The 20,559-nt window shown below is 40.9% G+C and overlaps 1 protein-coding gene across 4 annotated transcripts in view; it reads right to left on the bottom strand.

Annotated features, from left to right (window-relative positions):
* Positions 1-20,559, bottom strand: part of Zcchc4 (zinc finger, CCHC domain containing 4) — a 36,845-nt gene that overhangs the window by 10,054 nt on the left and 6,232 nt on the right. For 3 of the 4 annotated variants that reach the window (XR_001174738.1, XM_013009192.1, XM_013009194.1), the window contains exons 4-8: positions 17,910-18,185; positions 16,461-16,541; positions 10,979-11,051; positions 7,675-7,825; positions 6,647-6,747 (exon numbers count right to left, since the gene is read on the bottom strand). Coding sequence is in view for 3 of the 4 variants with exons in the window: in XM_013009192.1 (XP_012864646.1) it covers positions 6,647-6,747; positions 7,675-7,825; positions 10,979-11,051; positions 16,461-16,541; positions 17,910-18,185 (682 nt within the window). In the remaining variant the exon portion in view is untranslated. The remainder of the gene's footprint in view (positions 1-6,646; positions 6,748-7,674; positions 7,826-10,978; positions 11,052-16,460; positions 16,542-17,909; positions 18,186-20,559) is intronic. The other variant, XM_013009193.1, reaches the window with a different exon arrangement.

The following is a 20,559-nucleotide window of genomic DNA, read 5'->3' as shown; positions in this document are numbered from 1 at the left end:
AGGATTACAGGAGTGAGCCATTGGTGCCTGGCACTAAGTCCATCTTTCTGTAGATCAGGAATTCTCAAAGTAGGTTGGTGACATCAGTGTCACTGAGGATCTTGTTAGAAGTGCAAATCTGTGCCCCCATGAGGACCTAATAAGTAAGAAACCTTGGGAGTGAGGCCAGCAGTCTGTGTTAACAAGCCTCTTGGCACACTCAAGTTTGAGAAGCTCTGCCTCAGACTATCCTCAAGATTACCATGAGAGTTTTATGAGTTCAATATAAGTGGATCCCAATTTTCAAGCAAGGTATAATGAATTGTCCCAATTCTGAACAAGGAACTGAATTAGGAACTTGAAAGCAAACTGCTCTGCAAGTCAGGTATTCAATAAACAAATTACAAAAAATGTGAAACTGATGAGAAGAGAGGCCTCTAATGGCAGATTCCTCCATACTTCAGAGGCCCTGTCTACCTTAATGCCAACACTTACAGGAAGCTTCACTGCTTCCTGCTTGAACAGCAGGAAGAAAGTAAGTACAGAAGGAAGATGCCCAAAGCAGCATGAACCTCCCACCCAGAGGTTTCTGGCTGGCTGCCAACAGGCTTCATCTAGTCTAGCTGACTATGCTGAAGTGAGTGCAGACCCAGGTTGCCTCTGAGATAGGCAGTATCTACCAAGGAAGTCCCAAGGAAGATCTCAATTGCAGCCCTGCATTCAGCCACTGCATCTTCAGACAGACATTGGTAAAACTAGCTCATTTCTACTGGAAATAATGGCAATGAATAGGATTTATAGTTTAACAAATTGAGGGTGTTTATTCAGAAAGGAGAAGGCAGGGAGGAACGGACAGCTATTTTATAATGGAAGGGGTGTCACATGGAACAGAAATTAAGACTTGCCCTTTATTGCCTCAGAGAACAGAACTAGGACCAATGGTTAGAAGTTAATGGGGAGCATATTTTATCTCAATATGAGAAAAATTTCTAACGATTAGAGCTATTAAATAAATTGAGTTGCCTTGTAAGGCTGTAGGACTCTGCTCAGTGAAAGCGTTCGAGTGCAGCTGGATGACTGCTTGTCGTGAATTTAGTGGGAGGATTATTATTTTGGGAAGTCAGCCCAGGTTACGGCTAGGTTTCTCAAAGTCCTATGAATATAAGTTACCTATTAGAAGCTAAGAGACAAAAATAGATTTTACTTCAAAATCACCTTAAAATAGTTCCTTGAAGAGTTTTCTTTTAAAATGATTTAAATTCATAATTTCTCCCTAATGCACTCCTTTGTGTGGGTGAATAAATATATGGTACCTTATTAAGTTCAACAAAGATATTTTCAACAGAAACTGACAAGGATCATAAGAAAAAGCTCTTCCCCAAGAGAATCTCAGTGAGCTTTTCAAATGTTGTAAAATAATATTGTAAAAAGACTTCAAGTTCGTGGAATATCCTATGCAATATAGCAGATAACAGATGGAAGAGGGGGCAAAAAAAGAACAATTTCTTTATGGCTACCCAAGGAGTCAGAGGATGTATGTGTCAGAAAGGTGGCTGATTGCTTGATTTTGCATAACCTAATTGGGATTATTATTATTTTTAAACGCGGGTTTGTTGTGCTAATTAACTATAAACATATGGTATGTAAAATGCATGCTGCTAGAGTAAATTAATGTACCTCTAACATACATCCATATTTCATAGCTTCATCCACACAAATAAACCTCCTGTGGAAGTGCGGTAAAGCAAACACAATTTTGCAAATTGCCTATCACTAGTGGTAGAGCTGATACACCATTTTCCCATCATTATCCCTGACATTTCGCTCACAATGATGATGAGAGGCATTCTCAAATAGAAAATTTCTCCCACAGAACTGATTAATGTGATGAAGTACTGTATAGAAATGAGGGAAAGCACAAAAATCTCTGCAATTTCTAACTTTTAATTTGATCCATACGCAAATGTCTCTTCTGTACCATGAGACTGAAGCTAGTTATATTGAGAACCAAGACTTTCAAGACAACAGCATTTGTTTTGTACCTACTATGTTCCAGGCATCAGGCCAGGATGCAAAGATAAAATAAGACAAGAGTACCAGGGCTTCCACAGCTCCTCCAGGGTCCTATTTAACTCTAGCTTAATTTCACAAAGATCCCAGCACACTTCTCCAGCTCTGCCAACCAACCCTCAATCTTTTATTAATGCCCCTAACCACCTGCCTCACCCCCACTCGCCATGTAACCTGATCTGAAATTCTCAGCGACATCTCGTACTCCTTATCACTCCACACACAGAAAAATGTTTAATACAAAATGAGTAGACACTTTTTTTGTGTGTTACTAGGGTTTGAACTCAGGGCCTACCAAGTGAGCCAGGCCTCCATACCCTTTTTCTATAGGCTATTTTCAAGGTAGGGCTTCTGGCCAACCTGTCCTGAGATCTTCCAACTTATGCTTCCCTGTGCCATTCAATGTCTGGTTCAATCTTTTAATTGCACTTTCTCTCTCTGTGTTTTGTTTTTTGTCAGTTATGGGGCTTGAACTCAGGGACTGGGAGCTGTCCCCAAGCTCTTTTTCTCAAGACTAGCCCTCTACAGCTTAGAGCCATAGCAACACTTCCATGTTTGTTTTGTTTTGTTTTGTTTGGAGGGGGGGGAATGGTTAAATAGAGGTAGGAGTATCACAGGGACTTTTCAGCGAGGGCTGGCTTTGAGCCTCCATCCTTAGATCTCAGCCTTCTGAGTAGCTAGTATTGCAGGCAGGCATGCGCCACCAGCACCTACCTGGCTTGTTTTAATTTTTTGAGCCAGGGTCTTCTTGTGTAGCCCTGCTTATCTAGAACTTATGTAGCACAGGCTGCTCTCAACTCCTAAGTAGTGGGATTACAGGTGTGCATCACCAAGCCTAGCTTCAATCATTTTATTTTCTAGGTAAAGAAACAGAGACCTGAAAAGATCAAGTGCCTTTCCTCAAGATTAACTAGCTTCTAAAAGACAGTGTGAGAACTCAAACTTCTTCAGACTCTAAATGAGAATTTCTTTTCATTATTACATCTTTCCTTCCTAATCTGCCCTCAATAAAACTCATGCTTTTCTAGGTCTTTGATAACTACTTTATTCTCTGCTTATCAAGTGTTTTATCAGCTACTGAAGAGTCTACATCATTTATATTTTATAAAGATTTACAGCATCTCTGCTTTTCTTTTTCTAAGAAATAAATTTAGTGACTTGGGGATTTCATCCCTGCCTTCTGGCTTGGAGGTTTAGAACCACCTCTGGTGATAGAGTTGGGGGGATTAATCAAGGTCTGTGAAGGAAGAGGGGAGACTTGCACATCTTTCACTTAATAAAAAAGGTTAAAAGGGGGCAGAGGGGAGGAGGAAGGGAAGTACCAGAAAAATGAAGTCAAATTAACAAAAGGAAAAAAAAAGAAAAAGAAAGAAAGCAAAGGCTCAAAAGAGGCATAACAGTAACAGATCCAGAAACTTTTTTTTAATAGAGGAAAAAAAATTAAAGCCAGAAAAATCCTCAAGGGGAAGTACAATAAATAAAATTAGATGAATGAGACATGGGGAAATCAGTGTCTAACATAAGCACATAATAAGCAGACCTATTCTCACCTTCAGTAGGAATCCTGAAAAACTTAAGGTGGATTTTATAGATTTTATTCTCATTTTTCTTTTCTAATTTTTTATTTTGTTTTGGATTTTTTGCTGTTTTAGTTCAGGTAAAGTCTTGCTATGTAGTCTAGACTGGCCTGGAACTCACTATATATGTAGCTATTGGTAATCTCAGAATCCTTTGGCCTCCAATTTCCAAGTGCTAGGATTATAGAAATGTGCCACCATGGCTGGCCTCATTTTCTTTCAAAGTTTGGCTTTGTCTCTACTTTTTCACTCTGTTGGATATACATGACCTACTCAGATTCCCCACTCCCTTTTTTGCCAGTCCTGGGGCTTGAACTCTGGGCCTTGGCATTGTCCCTGTGCTTCTTTTGCTCAAGGCTAGGGGACTACCAGTTGAGCCACAGAACCACTTATACCTATCTATAATCCTAGCTACTCAGGAGGCTTAGAACTGTGATCCTTAGATCTCAGCCTCCTGAGTAGCTAGGATTATAGATAGGTATAAGCCACTTTCATCAATATATTGAGTTTTACAATTACTCTCAATAGGGTAGAGCTGGAAACCAGTCCCTAAAACTAGAACTAGAATATTTTCAAGTTCTTTAATATCATGGACTGCAAGGCAGTATGGAGGTGGTCTCCCTATACTTTAACCTCTTTCATCCATTGTACAAAAATCTCCCTTCCTTTGCCCATCAAGAGAACGCTTCTCTCAATGTGGACTTGGGTTATCCTTTAAAAACAAAACAAAACAACAACAACCAAAAAAAAGGATATTCTTTTCTTAGATATTGTACGAAAGGGCCCAAGGAAAAGTTCTGTGGGCATCACAAGACTATCTGATGATAATGCTGACATCAATTGCCTTTGCTCTGCACTTGCTGTGTGTGAAGGACTGGGGTAGTCTTCTCATGCTCTGTCTCATGAGACAGACATGTAATCGTTATTGTTGTTAAACTGGCGAGATAAGCTTCAGAAAGGACAAACAGTTGAATCAAAATTCTTTTAACTCTAGAGCTCACATTCTCTTTCATTCAATTACTCTGTGACATATATGGGGCACTGGCTATCTACTGGCATTAGACTAGGAAATTATTCACTACCAAAGGCTACAAGTACTACTGGACACTTAGTTAAAACTTCTAGGATATGTCAGCTATCACTGCATTGCAAATATCAATTCTCGATGTATCCCTCAGACAAGAAACAAAAATCCGGAAACTCTAGAAAGGAGAGTATGAGGGTATTTAATGTACAGTTTGCTGGAACTGGGGCTCAAGAAATCAAGGTTAAGTCTGGGGCCAGTGAATCATGCCTGTAATCCTAGCTACTCAGACAAACACATCTAAGAAACTCTTATCTCCAATTATTTTTTTAAGTCAGAAATGGAGGAGTAGGGCTGGGAAGGTGGCTCAGTGGTAGAGCACTTGCCTTAAATGCATGAAACCCTGGGGTCGATTCCTCAGCACCAAATAAGCAGGAAAAAAAAGCCAGAAGTGGCACTGTGGCTCAAGTGGTAGAGTGCTAGCCTTAAGCTCAAGAGCTGAGGGACAGCACCCAGGCCCAGAGTTCAGGCCCCACAACCGGACCCAAAAAAAAAAAAAAAAAGAAATGGAGGAGTAATAAAATACCAGCCTTGAGCAAAAAAAGCTAGCAAGGAGTGAGGCCTTGAGTTCATTCCCCAGTTAACACCCCCACCCACCCACACACACACAGAGTCAAGGTTAAAATGATTTAAGCAACACATTTTTGGAAAGAAACCTGTTAATATGGCTCAATACCTACAAAAATGTCCTTTAAATTTGAGAAGTAATCTCAGCTTTGGCAATCTAATTATGTAAAATATGGGGAAATTATACGCATAAAAAATGTTTATGGCAATATCATTTATAGTACTTTAAAGTAAAAGCATTATAGAGTCAAAAAGGGAATTAATAACATAGCCTGTTAATGAAATAATTTGAAGTTATTAAAAGCATAAAGATTATATAGCTACCTTAAAAATGTACTCTATAGACAGGGAGAGAAAAAAGTGTGTGGAAGTAAATACTGCTTTTCTGGGTGGGATCACAGGTTGCATCTCCTCTCAGTCTGGCAGCACTATTGCTTTCAGAACTTTGGAAATCATTTTCATAATGGCATATGCCTTTAAGAGGAAACAGATGAGAATCAGGTACTATCTGTCAACAACTACTAAAGGCATTTACAACTCTAAGGCTGAAAACCTTAACTAGGAGCTGTCAATTCTCCAATGGAGCCAGGTGCTGGTGGCTCACACCTGTAAACCTAAATACTCAAGAAGCTGAGATCTGAGGATCACAGTTCAAAGCCAGCCCAGGAAGGAAAGTCCATGAGACTCTTATCTCCAATAAACTACCAGAAAACCAGAAGTGGCACTGTGGCTCAAGTGGTAGAACACTAACCTTGAGCTGAAGAGCTGAGAAACAGCACCCAGGCCCAGAGTTTACACCCCACAACTGACAAAAAAATAAAATAATAATAATAATAATATTTATCAACATAAACTCCAGAAAATGAAACAAGAAGTTCTTTCTTTGTTATTGTTTCTGTTTTTGTTTATTTTTGCCTTATCTGTCTTTGGGAGAAAAAGGAGAGTATGGACGGAGGAGAGGGACAGAAATGGAGGGACAAAGGTGAAAAATGCAGCATTGGAACTCACTAGACACTATGTGGAAAATGAACCATACAACTTGTGGGTGGGGATGGGAAGGAAAACTGGGAGAGAGTGAGGGAAGGGGTGACACTGTCCAAAAAGAAATGACTCTTACCCAAAAGAAGTACTCTTTATCTGACTTATACAGCTATAACCTATTTATCACCTTCATAATAACAATAAAAACATTTTTTAAAAGATTACAGTTAAATACCATGGAACTAAACTATGTATGGGACAATTTTAGTGTTTAATACACTAAAAGTATTTTAGTTTACTAAAATCAAAGGATAGACTTATCAGAATAATTTAATGTTCATTTAATGTCCATTCTTCAACAATGTCAGAAAACAGAATATTACTATACCTGATAATCCAGCATGGCAAAGCTTGGAAAAAACTGACAAATTCGGGACTCAAAAAAATAGGGGAAAATCCAGAAAATAGGCAATTCTTTGTGGCTGTTATCTAATGCATCACACACAAAAAAAGAAAAGGAAAAGGAAGAATTGATATTAAAAACATGAAACAGCTTTACCTGAAAAACTTCTGTAGACATTTCCAGTATAGAGTTCAGTTGTTCATCTATCTTTCATACAAAAAGAGGTTTATTACAGTGTCACTTCAACCTGCCCTTTCCAAAGGTCAATGGAAATACTGTATATGTAAAACAAAACACTGACTTAATCTGCTCTGATTAGTGTTCTTGAGAACAGCAAATAAATGAAATGCCTAACGAGAGTAATATTTTCTTTTAGGATTTGCCTGCACCCTGTCCCCAAAGCATACAACCTAGATAGCACAATTAATAGAGACGCTTGTTCACATAACTCTGGACACTCTTGGAATTTATCAACTCACAAGTTTAGGGCTGAGAATCCATGTGGTTTAATCACTAGGAGCCTCCTGAATGTAGGACCTCCACCTAAACCTTTGCAGAGTTCCAAACTCTGGGCCTAGAGCTGGGTGACCTCTTGGAATTCTGGGTAAAACACTAGGAGCAGAGAATATAAGGTCTAGAGGGCAGAGAGAGGTGACTGTGTCATTAATTCATCTATCTATTCCTAGTACATAAGCAATACCTGGCATATGGTACCCACTCAGTCAAGATTTGTTGAACAAATAATATTTTTCTGCTGTTCTTCATATTGTTCCATAATTCCCACCAAAAACGTGTGTCACCTACAAGCCGTTTTACAAACTTATGACCATACAAAGTGTTCAATGACAGTGAAGTTTGCCCATCCTGCAACAAGCCTGTTTTTAAAGAGAAGAACCTGATACATGTATATTCTCCAGTGTGGAGTTTCTGAGCCTGGCTAAGATGTGACAGACAATAGATCAGTAGGTTACTATATAAACACTTATCTTGTAGGAAGTAAAAAAAATACACACCTTGGCTTTGACCTTCCTTCCATATAGCAATTAACTTCTTGAATGTGATAGCCAGAGGCTCAACTAAGCCACCAAAAGGAGGGTCTGTGACCATAATGACTCCATCACCTTCATCTTCCTGTAAGAATGCTCTGCACACATCAAGGGCAGCCTGGAACAAACAAAACTCTAACTTGGGAGGAGACAGGCACTTTGTCCTAGCTGGGGGAAAATGCATCAGATTTGTTCTCACTCTTCACCAAGTCATCCTATCCCCAGTCCTATGCTGACGTCCCAGATCCTCTTAGTCACTCTTGTCAGAGATTTTTATCTTTGGGGTCCATGATGAGCAGCCTTTTCAAACTGCAAATTCAAATACGATCACTCTCAGAAAACTACACATTTCACATGGTTAAGTTAAAACCAAATTTAGTCATCTAAAAGAAAGCCACTAGTTATCCAAGCAAACAACCTTAACTGTTATTCAACTCCATGACCCTGAGCAAGGGCAATTCTAAACCTTGGAGACACAAAGGGGAAAATAATATATACTGTTTCCTAACTGGCTTGTCCAATCACCATAAATTCAGTTTAGTAACAACCACAAATCACTAGATAAGTGTGCCCATGCTTTTCTTTTGTTTTTATTTTGAGATGGAGGTTTTACTATATAACTCAGGCCTTCCTAAAACTCCCCACATTGTTAGTCTCAAACTCTTGACCCTCCTGAGGGCTGGATTACCTTGATATACATGTTTTTAAGTATGAGGTAAATGTCAGACATAATTGAACATGCATAGTAAGAAAATAAAAGTTCACAAATAGTAAAGTTTATCCAGACCATGAAATCAGGCTACTAGCATGCTTTGCCAAAAGGCTGATACATGTTTAGTAAACTGCAGTTTTAGTGATTGTGAAGTTAGTATCACCTATGTATCACTTTTTCTTTTGAGCAAGGTTCACAGGAGATACCTTGCACAGGATCTCCCATCCACTGACTGGGAAGCAGTCTTTAAGTTTTCAACTATAAAAGCAAATCAACACCTACAACATAGAAAATGTACTCGATTTTAAAGTTTAATAAAACTTTAAATTTTAATAAGCTTATGTGTACTTTATAATAAAATACATATTATTCTAGGTACTAAATCAATTTAGGAGACCCAAGTGATGAAAGGGGAAAGAACAACCTCCCATCATTTCCCCTGGACAGTCCTCACTAACTTCCACCGAACTTGTGTGGCGGGGCATGCATACCGAGTTCACTCAGTGTTCCCCTGTGCCTCGTCCTCTCACTCTGCTTCCCAGGACAAAGACTATGAGTGCACATGGTTGATCTGGAAAGGCTTGGAGATCCTCAGAGTTTAAGAGGGGGGGGGATAACAGACTAGCTAAAAATGCTTAGACACAAACAGAACACATGAAGTCTATTTTTCCAGCTAGGACTTACTGGCATGGTGGCATCAGGAGGTGCCCAGGGCCCTAGCAATGCCACCTATGGGAAACACAAGCTGGTGGAGGACACCAATGCCAGCAGTAACCTGACTTGACATCGAACCTCTCACTAAAACAGTGCTTGCCATCCAAGTTAGCTACCCTTAGCAAATACTTGAACCCTTTATCACCAGGCTTATAACATTTTTATTCCCTTCATGACTGCTGAAGAGGTTACGAGAAACCCGGTGTGGGGAACTTCTACTTATAATCCAGGAGACACCGTGTCCCACCCCCTTGGCTCCCTCCCCCCTTCCCCCCCACCCCCAGCTCCCTCTCAGTGTTGAGCTCCAGAGGCAGAAGCTGGAATTCTCCAAAGTACCTGTACAGCTCCATGGACACCAGGTAGGCAGGAGATGCTGAGAAGTCAACTAGAAAAAGTATAACCCCACTGGAGAACCTGATTCCAGCAATGGACCAAGAAAGGGCAGATGGGTGGCAAGATCACTACAAGCTTCTGTAGCTGGGTTACAGAAGGGCCACGGGTAAGTCAGGGAAATCTGCCTGGACTGCTGTTTTTCTTCAGGCACACCAAGGGGTGTTCAGTCTTGGCAGTTATCTCACCATTATGTCAGAAACTTTCTTGTCAAGTAGCCTATTAACTCTGGAGAGGAACCCACATCAAATTTCCTAGAAAACCACTGCACACTGGTTTTTAAAAATATATAAAATTTTTAGCTAATAGGTATTTAAATGTAATGTTACCTTTATTTTGTCTTTATAAGCTACATAAGGCTTATGTAGCTTATTGGTAGAGTGCTTACCTAGCATGCATGAAACCCTAGGTTCTATTCCTCAGTACCACATATACATAAAAAACGTAAGTGGCTCTGTGGCTCAACTGGTAGAGTACTAGTCTTAAGCGGAAGAAGCTCAGGGAAAGTGCCCAGACACTAAGTTCAAGCCCCAGGACTGGCAAAAAAACAAAAACAAAATCATAGTACATTAAAAACAAAGACAAGGCATCAGTGGCTCTCACCTATAATCCTGGCTACTCAGAAGCCTGAGATCTGAAGATTGCAGTTTGAAACCAGCCCCAGCAGGAAAGTCTGTGAGACTCTTATCTCCAATCAATTAACCACCAAAAATCCAGAAGTGAAGCTGTGGTAGAGTATTAGTCTTAAGCAAACCTAAGCCCTTGGTTCAAGCCCCAGGACCAACACAAAAACAAAACAAAAACAGAGCAAACCCTAATTCCCTACTGTAGCAGCTAGCAGTGGCAAAACAAACAAGAAGCCCATGGTTTCACAAATCCATGTCTCACCAGCCCACAACTCACTGCTCTCACACATCTCTGCCAAACCTCCCTGCCTTCCATTTGGTAGGACAAAGTGCAAGCCAGGCCCCTGGAACACTCAGCCTGGGTTTCCCTCTCAGTATACTCGTCACAGTCCCCCTGCTCCAGAGGCAATAGTCCAGCATCTACTTCTAGCCTCTCTTTTTCCCAAAGCCCCCATCCCAGTGCCACTGTTTTCATCTACTTTCCATCATGCTCCTCTACTCAGTTCTCAAGCCCCAGAGCCTTTCTGCCAGGAGCTTCCACCAGGAACAGGCCACAGATCCTGAGCACAAACAGCAAAGCAGACAAAAGGGAGAAGAGCAGCAGGAATAACAGAAGTCAGACTACACCTAGTCCATGGAGCTTGCTAACAGAGTGGGTCTCTATCCTAAATGCAATGAAAAGAGAATGACAGAATCACTTCTGGCTGCTCAATAAGCCTCCAGTAAATGAACAAAATTAAATATGCCAACAAATGGTAGAAAATAACAAAAGAGGTACTCTTGAATTTGTAAGTTTACAATAAGAAGAATGAATAGTTATAATTCTTACCTTGCCATCAAAGAAATGATGGTTAAACATGTTATAGTGGCAAAAGCTATCTTCCATATAAAACTGTGAATATCTGTAAAATAATTCATTTCTAGAATTACTTGACAGTCACATCCATAAACAATTATATACTAAAATATGAATTATAGGGGCTGGGAAAGTAGCTCAGTGGTAGAACGCTTGCCTGAGGCCCTGGGTTCGATTCCTCAGCACAACATTAAGCAAAAAGAAAAAAGCCGAAAGTGGTGCTGTGGCTCAACTGGTAGAGCGCTAGCCTTGAGCTGAAGAACTGAGGGACAGCGCCCAGGCCCAGAGTTCAGGCCCCACAACCAGACCCCCCCCCAACAAATATATGAATTATAAAAGCATTTTCATTAAAAAAAATCAGTATTCTTCAAGCTTTCTTGGTTTTTGTTGGTCGTGGTGGTGGTCATGGGGCTTGAACTCTGGGCCTGGGTGCTGTCCCTCAACTCTTCAGCTCAAAACAAGCGCTCTACCACTTGAGACACAGTGCCACTTCCGGTTTTCTGGTGGTTAATTGAAGATTAAGAGTCTCACGGACTTTGCTACCCAGGCTGGCTTTGAACCGTGATCCTCAGATCTCAGCCTCCTGAGTAGCTAGGATTACAGGCGTGAGCTATCGGCGCTGGCCCTCTTCAGATTTTTGAAATAAGAAATATTTTCTAAAAGTTTCAAGAAATTGAAACAATAAACTTCAATTATTTTCCTTAGTTTAGTAAACCATTGTCAAAACTACATAATACTTATATTTAGATACAAAAATCAACATTTCTGCTTAATAGCTATTAAGAATTTTGTTCCCTGGTTAACAAATAAGAATCATTTGTTGTTGTTGGTCATGGGATTGAATTCACGGCCGGGGTACTGTTTCTAAGCTCTTTTGCTCAAGATTAAGGACTCCACCATTTTGAGCCACAGCTCTACTTCTGGTTTTTTGAGTGGTTAATTGGAGATAAAGAGTTTCACGGGGACTTTTCTGCCCTGGCTGGCTTTGAACCATGATCTTCAGATCTCAGTCTCCTGTGTAGCTAGGATACACACATGAGCCACCAGTGCCCAGCTTAAAAAGAATACTCTTTAATGTATTAGTTTAACAAAATATGCTTCTCAATCTAAGAGGAAGAAATAAGGGCATTTTATAGTTCCTGAATTTGTGCCAGAAAAAGAATGGTATTTGTTTACAGAATGAACTAACTTACTCTTTTAGTAGACTATTAGAAAACATCATCAATATGAATGTGAGGCCAGCTTTGGATATTAACTTTTATAAATTTCTACTAATTTACTAGGCAAAACTGCTATATTATGGCTTAAATTTGCAGTTAGGCAATCACTCATATTCCTAACTTTTCTATATTTCTCAGTTATGTCTGTACTATTTAACTGTCCCAATTATGCAGATTGGCCTTTAAATGTCTGTTGCTGACTTCTGACTTTTTTGTACAGAGCAGAAACTTATATTACTCCAACAGGAATTGAATTTTGTCTCCCTTATTATAAATTATTCACACTGAGCTATAGCATCCTGGTTGGAAAGATGGAAGAACCTAGAGTCATGCCCCTCCCTCTATGGCTTCGTAGAGTGAGGCCTGGTGGCTCCCCTTTGCTTGGTCTGATGTTCCCAGCTGCTCCTGGCTGTCAGGAACTGAGTGGCCATCCATGGTGTTTGCCCACCGCAGCCCTGCTCCACCACAATGCTGAGCAGCACAGGCTCACAAGCCACGTGGTCGGCTTCCAAACTCCAGCACTGTGCTGCCTTAGTAAGGAAATTATTTAGCCCTTCTAATCTCCATTTCTTCATCTACAAAGAGGGGAAAACACCAATTTCTACCTCACAAGCCTTCTTAGAATAAAGGAGTTATGTGTGGAAAGTGTCTCTTGACACCAGCCACACAGCATACACTAAGATGTTAACTGCTATTATTTTAATATCAGCCATAAATATAATGGCTTTAAAAAAATTAAAGACTTTTGTTTCTCTTCACCGAAACATAATCTCAGATACTTCTTGTTGTGTGGAGATGGAAGAACAGTGGTTCAACATTCTCATTACCTTATCCTTTGATTGTTTTAGATACTGTTAAGTTTATCTGTTCATTTCATAAAAGACTCATTGACACTTAAGAAATAAAAGGCTTGGAAACGTTAAAAATATTTGAAGTATACATTTTAGCTTACTGAACTTTCCAAAAGCTATGAAGAAATGTCAATTACCATTAGTAAACAAATATGTCTTCTTCCTATTGAACTTTTTTTCTTTTTTTGAGACAGGGTCTTGACTTACCTAACTTTGAAATAACTGGTTTGGGGGAAAGAGGGGCACTGGATTTGAACTCAGAAGCTTGCATTCCTTAGGCCGGCACTTTTATTACTTGTTTCCAGCACAGCTTTTTCTGATTATTTTGGACAAAGGATCTCACAAACTTTTCTGCCTGAGCTGGCTTCAAACCATGACTCTTAACTCAGCTTCCCAAGCAGCATCCCAAGAGGCATGAGCCTTTGGCATCTAGCTGAATAACTTATTTTTAAAAAGACTATCCACACCAGTACAGCTGTGATGTGCTAACATTTGAGGGTATTCTCTCTTGCACGGCTTGATGAGAAAGGGCAAAGGAAAACATAATACCCTTTTCACTGAATCTCCATTGTTGCCTTGCTTCATAAGACACAAGAGTGATCTTTGAAAATGAAAAGAAGAAAGAAAAAAAGAAAAAAGGAAGAAAATTTGATATACACCAAAGCTAGCACAGCACACCTGTCCAAAACATTCTGGAAGCAGTGTGTAGAGACAGCAATAAGAAAAAAGGAGGGGAGGGGAATTTCAGTCCTAAGTTTCCACCAAATACAAACAAGGTAGCATAATTACTTCATATTTACAATTATTAAACAATATCGCTCAATATTGCCCGTTAAAATGAAACTAGCCATAAGGAATTATTCTCTCCATTGAATAAGGCAAACAAAACCAATCAGAAAAGCGTGCACTGGAAAACTGCTCACAAGGACAGTCATTTAATTTGGCCATTCATTCTCTTAGATGAGAGTCAGTTACCAAGTATGAAACAAGCTCTCTCCACAGGAAATGTAATCAAGCGCTGAATAAAATTAGTTCATAAGAGACCTAAGAAACTCAGTTTTTGATATAACTTTATTTGGATGATAGTTACCAAATAGAATTTCACATCTTTTGTGCTAAAATGAAAGCCCACAGAAATCCATCTTAGCAAATGTTAGCTACACATCCTACCCCTGAAAAGGACATGTCCTGTACATCTCCAGGGAGCCATGGAAGGAGGGAGCTCTGAGCCATGGAGACTTTTCACAGGGTAACAAGAAATCAAAGTGAAAGTCCCTTTATACTGAGTTTCCCCAATTTAATTGTGATGTCTGTGAGAAATCCAAACCTGGTAACAGGGGATGAATAGTTAACATACAAGGAAAGAGAATGGAGGTGCCCATTGAGAAAGGTAGTTGTTTAGTCATAATCACATAAAGTTGACTTGAAAAATTGAAAGAAAAATTAACCACAAAAGCTATATTTATCTTTCTTTTTTCTTTGTGTTAACCTTGGGCCTTGAACTCATTCAACTTACTTGCTCATGGCTGGTGCTCTCCCATGTAAGTTATGCCTCCAGCCCAGCTTTTCTCTTTTTTATTGTCAGTCGTGGAACTTGAACTCTGGGCCTGGGCGCTGTCCCTCAGCTCTTCAGCTCAAGGCAAGTGCTCTACCACTTGAGCTACAGCACCACTTCCGGTTTTCTAGTAGTTTATTGGAGATAGGAGTCTCACAGTCTTTCCTGCCCAGGCTGGCTTTGAACCGTGATCCTCAGATCTCAGCCTCCTGAGTAGCTAGGATTTCAGGCGTGAGCCACCGGCGCCCAGCTAGCTTTTCTTTTTTCAAACCACAAACTTCCGGGTCTCAGATTCCTGAGGATTTGGATTACATATGTGAGCCACTGGTGCCTGGCTAGCTATCCTCCTTAATGTGATACTTTAGTACACTGAAGAACATGCGAAAGAACCTATAAACCATATACTGTCTTATACAGTCACCATGAGCTCCTGGAATTGAAGCAATTATAGAAATTAGGAAGAGTATTTCCACTCTCTAGACTTATGGAGCGGAGGAGCAGATATGCCATCTGTGCTACATCGAAGATATAAGATTGAAAGTATAGTACCATCCCAGGGAGATGGAAGCTGTGTTTCTCACTGTCCCATCTGTCTGTCCAACCACTCAGATGCCAGCTAACCCCACATAATACAAGCTCATGTATCTGCTCATCCCCACCCTCCTTCTGGGCCCTGTCCATCCCTCATTAGCATCCTTTTCACTCCTGCTAGGTCCAGAGAGGCAGTACACACATCATCTGCTAAAATTTCCTCTTATTTTATTTACTTTTGTGTGCGTGTTTGTGTGCACCAGTCCTGGCACTTAAACTCAGGGCCTATGCACTATCCCTGAGCTTGTTCTGCCCAAGGTTAACCCCCTGCCACTTGGAGCCATAGCTCCACTAACAGCTTTTTAGTGGTTACCTGGGGAGAAGAGTCTCACAGAGCTGGGCGCCAGTAGCTCACGCCTGTAATTCTAGCTACTCAGGAGGCTGAGATCTGAGGATCGCGGTTCAAAGCCAGCCCAAGCAGGAAAAGCCTTGAACCTCTTTTCTCCGATTAACCACCAGAAAACCAAAAGTGGCACTGTGGGCCCAAGTGGTAGAGCTCTAGCCTTGAGCTGAAGAGGTGAAGAACAGTGCCCAAGCCCAGAGTTCAAGCCCCATGACTGACAAAAAAAAAAAAAGTCTCACAGACTTTTTCCTGCTTGGGCCAGCTTCAAACCATGATCCTTAGATCTCAAGTCTCCTGAGTAGCTAGGATTATAGTCTGAGACACTGGTGCCCTGCATAAAACTTATTTTTAAAATGTCTTCTCAAGTGCAGTATCGGGCTGGGAATTTGGCTTAGTGGTAGAGTGCTTGCTAGCATGCATGAAGCCTTGGGTTCCATTCCTCAGTACCACATACACAGAAAAAGCCAAAAATGGCACTGTGGCTCAAGTGGTAGGAGTGTTAGCCTTGAGCAAAAGAAGCTCAGGGACAAGCCCCTGGACAGGCAGGAAAAGAAAAAGAAAAAGGAAAATGCAGTATCAGAGGAGGAAACAAGGTTCCAGAAATCAGATTCAGCATGAGGCAATTCTTGAGAAAATCTTGATTCAATGGGAACATGCCTCAGCATTCTAAGTCACAGACAACTAAATGTGGTCATTGGCAAACAAATCAACCACCTCTCCATCTAAAATACAGACTGCATGCTCAGTGTACAGGACTGAAAAAGGGCTTGCCACCAATGCCTACTTCTAAATGTCAACAACGGACTTGTGACAGACACTGTAAGTAATTAACAAGAAAATACACATAAAAAGAAACAGTACACGATAAGGACAATAAGATACTTTGTAAACCTACCGAGAGTCAATATCCAATAAAAGGCTTTTAATGTCATACTTCTTGTCATCTGCTGCTGTCAACCTGATCAGCTCATGCAACCTATTGCAATCAATGAAACAAACTTAGTAAAAAGTCACCAATGTCACAGACCATAAGCAAACAGGCAACAAAAGCCATCCATGTTCTTAAGATGTTTCTGGTACCTCAACCAAATGTTGAAAAGAACTAGAAGATATAACTGGAGTTTCAGTTTTCAAATTTATTTTTTGGCTTTTCTTTTTCTTTTCTTTCTGGCACCAGTACTGGGGTTTGAACTCAGGACCGTGAGTCTCATTTGGCTTTTTCAATCAAGGCTGGCACTCACAGCTCCACTTCTGGCTTTCCTGGTTAATTGGATGTAACTGTTCAGACTGGCTTAGAACCAGTTCTCAGATTTCAGCCTCCTGGACTAGTATGACCCACTGCTGCCCAGCTGGCTTTTTTTCTTTTCTTTCTTCCTAGGTCCAAGACTGGGACTTGAACTTGATACATGATGCTCATTGGCTGGTGCTCTACCAAAGGAGCCACACCTCCAACCCCTTTTCTTTCCTTTTCTTTTTTTTGAGTTAGCATACATTTGTAGTAGGAGAGTTTTCATTGTGATATTTCCAAATATGTGTACAGTGTACTTTAAACAAATTCACCCCTCCACCAGATCCCAATTGCTCCCCTTTCTCTTCTCCCCTTTATTGTGAAGAGTTTCCTGACACAGGAGACTTACCAGTCTGCACAAAAGTTAGTGAGATCCCATGTCCACAGAAAAGCCAGACATGGTTGTACAGGCCTGTAATTGTAGCTAAGTGTAAAGCACAGGTAGGGTGATTTCAGTCTAGGCAAGACTAAGCAAAATGCAAGACCAAGTTGGGTGCTGGTAACTGTATTCCTAGTATTCCTACATAGCTTTACTCATAGCTATTCAGGAGGCTGAGATCTGAGGATCATAGCTCTAAGCCAATTAACCAGGAAAAGGCCAGAAGTAGAAGTGTGGTAAAGTACCAGCCTTGAGCAAAAAAGCTCAGAGCCTGAGTTCAAGACCTAGTACTAGTGCATGCACACATGTATACACACACACACAACACTCACACCCATACAACTGCAAGATTCTAACTGAAAAAATAACTAAAGCAAAGTAATAAGGGCATGGCTCAATTGTTAGATCACTTACTTACAAAGTGTAAGGCCCTGAGTTCAAATTCCACTACTGTCAAAAAAAAAAAAAAAAGAAACAAACAAAGTATCAACTCAGAAGGTATCTCCTATGACAGAAAGCAAGCTCTGGAGCAGAGGCTACAGGAGAGGACCCATGCTTCCCGCTTGCTCTGGAGACTCCAGAGGTCTCAGCACTGTACCCACACAAGTAAATAACTACTTAAGAAAATTCTCCTTGGGTTTAAACTGTGGTAGTCCAAAACCTAAAAAGCAAAATACCTTGGTGTTCCAACACACAGTACTCTTCTGAATCCAAGGGTAGAAAGGAGGTGTACCAGGAAGTGACAGGTCCTGTCTGCAAACAGATACTGGGCATTGGTCTTCTTGTTTTCCAGCGGGTGAAGGAGCTGACTGGGCCTTTGGAGCTGGGCCATGGAGACTTCACCCAGCAGCTCGTGCTCGCCATGCTCTCCCCAGTCGTCAGGGAGCAGCAACTGCTGACATCTTCTGCAGAACTTCCTCTGAGGCAAGGGCAGCTGAACAAACCTCAGCAGCCTTGTAGACACAGGAAACACAGATTTTAAATTGGTTGTTTTAGAGACAATGTTTTTCTAACTTTAGCAAAGAGTATTCTGACTTCCAGAAGAGTATTGCAGAAAGAAGCAAAAGTAAATCTGCAGAACACAGGCTAGAATTGATGTCTGGCTGTGTGTCTACAAAGTGGGGAAGAATCAGCAATTTCCTAAGAACTGAGATGCTCCAACTCAGTCGTGAATGAAGATCAATATCCATTTAAAAATGGGAATGTAATGTACTACCCAAGAAACTAAGAAGTACTGGCAACTACTAGAATGTTTGAATTTATTGACAAATGCATGTGTTCTAACTCTGATGTGTTAAACAGTTTGATTCAGTTGACAGTCATTTTAAAATGGGAAATTAAGATTGTTCTTCAAGGTCTTGTGGCATACTTTGCAAGAAAAAAATATATCCTAAAAGGAAAGATGTTCCCACTGAGTTCCCCTGCTCTTAGCAATACTGATGAGGGCTGACAGAAGCTTACCCCAACACAGACAGACAACATTCAAAGCCTTAACAAAGGCTACACTGATTGGCAGCTCAAGTCCAGTCTGGGCTTCACAGTGAGATTCCATGTCAAAAAATGAAATTCTAGCTACTCAGGAAGCTGAGATCTAAGGACTGTGATTCAAAGTCAGCCCAGGCAGGAAAATTTATAAGAATCTTATCTCCAGCTACACACACACACACACACACACACGCACGCACGCACAAACGCACACGCACACACACACACACAGGCACACAGGCACACATAGGCACACATTCCACACACACATACAAAGCTAGAAGTGGTAGAAGTGGTTTGAGTAAAAGAGCTAAGGGACAGCACCCAGGCTCTAAGTACAAGCCACAGAACCAGCACAGAAATAAATATATAAATGAAAAAGAGAAACAGATTATACTGGAAATTCCACTTGTTTGTTTGTTTCAAATGACATCTTTTCTTTTTTTCATTTGACTAGAGATAAATGGAGAAAAAAATAATTGCAGTCAGTATGATTTTTGTTTTTGCCAGTCCTAGGGCTTGAACTCAGAGCCTGGGCGCTGTCCCTGAACTTCTTTGTGCTCAAGGCTAGCACTCTACCACTTGAGCCACAGCCCTACTTCCTGTGGTCAGTATGTCTTAAAAGCTGATTGTGTAGTAGTGATACTAGCTATAAAAATTGCAGAAAGAGCACACGAGAGAAAGCAGTTAGGCCACTGAGGACAACTAAGGCTGAGAAATGTCTAAACCAAGCATTCACTGAGTGGGCAAAGGACTCCTGGCTTGATGGCTGAGTTTCAGTGGAACTAACTGTACACTGAATGGAGTGAATACTAAGGGGTGTTTCACCTAAGCTCAGCCTCTCTTCAAAGCCCCATAGCAGCAACAGGAATGCTGCAACCAACAGCAAGAAGTTAACAGTGTGCCAATAGTGTCAATGCTCCCCCATCTGTGGTAAGTGCTCTGACAGCTTCATCCATGACTTGATGGAAAAGGGAAAAGAGATGAAGACAAGAAGAAATTGCTTAGCAACACAGGAAAGGGCCCAGAGACAGGGCAGAGGAGATAATTATCACAGTGTGACTTACAATGTATGCTAGACCCAAATTTTGGGTGAATTTAAGGTGAAGGAAAGGGAGGAGCAGGTGGGAACCAGTACAAGCACAGTTGTCTCTCATACTGAACAGCAATGAGCCAGAGAGCCAAACACTGAGAAGACAACTGGAAAAGCAATGAGCAACATGACGAGGCAGAAAAGTTAACTCTGAAAAGAAATAATCCACTAAAACGTGGTTATGAGAAGCAAAGACAGGCAGAAACATACTAGCCCATCGTTTCTCGTTTAAAGACAGATAAAGACAAAGAAAGGATTCAATCATGGTTTAGTGAAGTACTGAATACTAAGCTGGGTAATGGTGGCTAACACCTATAATCCTAGCTACCCACGAGGCTGAGATCTGAGAATTACAGTTCAAAGCCAGCCTGGGTAGGAAAGTCTGTGATTCTTTTCTTTAACTAAGCCTCAAGTGCTCTGCCATCTGAGTGAAGGCCCCCCCCCTTTTTTTCTTTAGTTATCTCAGGTAGAGTCCTCCATTTGGGGCAATCTCGGACTCTTCCTCATCCTTTGGCCTCCTGTATAGCTGGGACCACAAACGTACCCCACCACCTCTAGCTTAGTGAGTAGGGGCCTGCTAACTTTCTGGGTGGTATGGTTGCCAACCACCATCTTCCCTTCTATGCTTCTCATGTAGCTGGGATTACAGGAGTGAGTCACCATGTCTTACTTTTCTTTAAGACAGCATTACACTACACAGCACAGTCTGACCACAATCTTGCTTCAGCCTCCAACTGCTGGGACTATAG

This window comes from Dipodomys ordii, unplaced genomic scaffold, assembly GCF_000151885.1.
Source record: "Dipodomys ordii isolate 6190 unplaced genomic scaffold, Dord_2.0 Scaffold8, whole genome shotgun sequence".
Taxonomy (NCBI): Eukaryota; Metazoa; Chordata; class Mammalia; order Rodentia; family Heteromyidae; genus Dipodomys; species Dipodomys ordii.
Note: the sequence above shows the minus strand (reverse complement) of the source record. Positions and strands in the feature narration are given on the sequence as shown.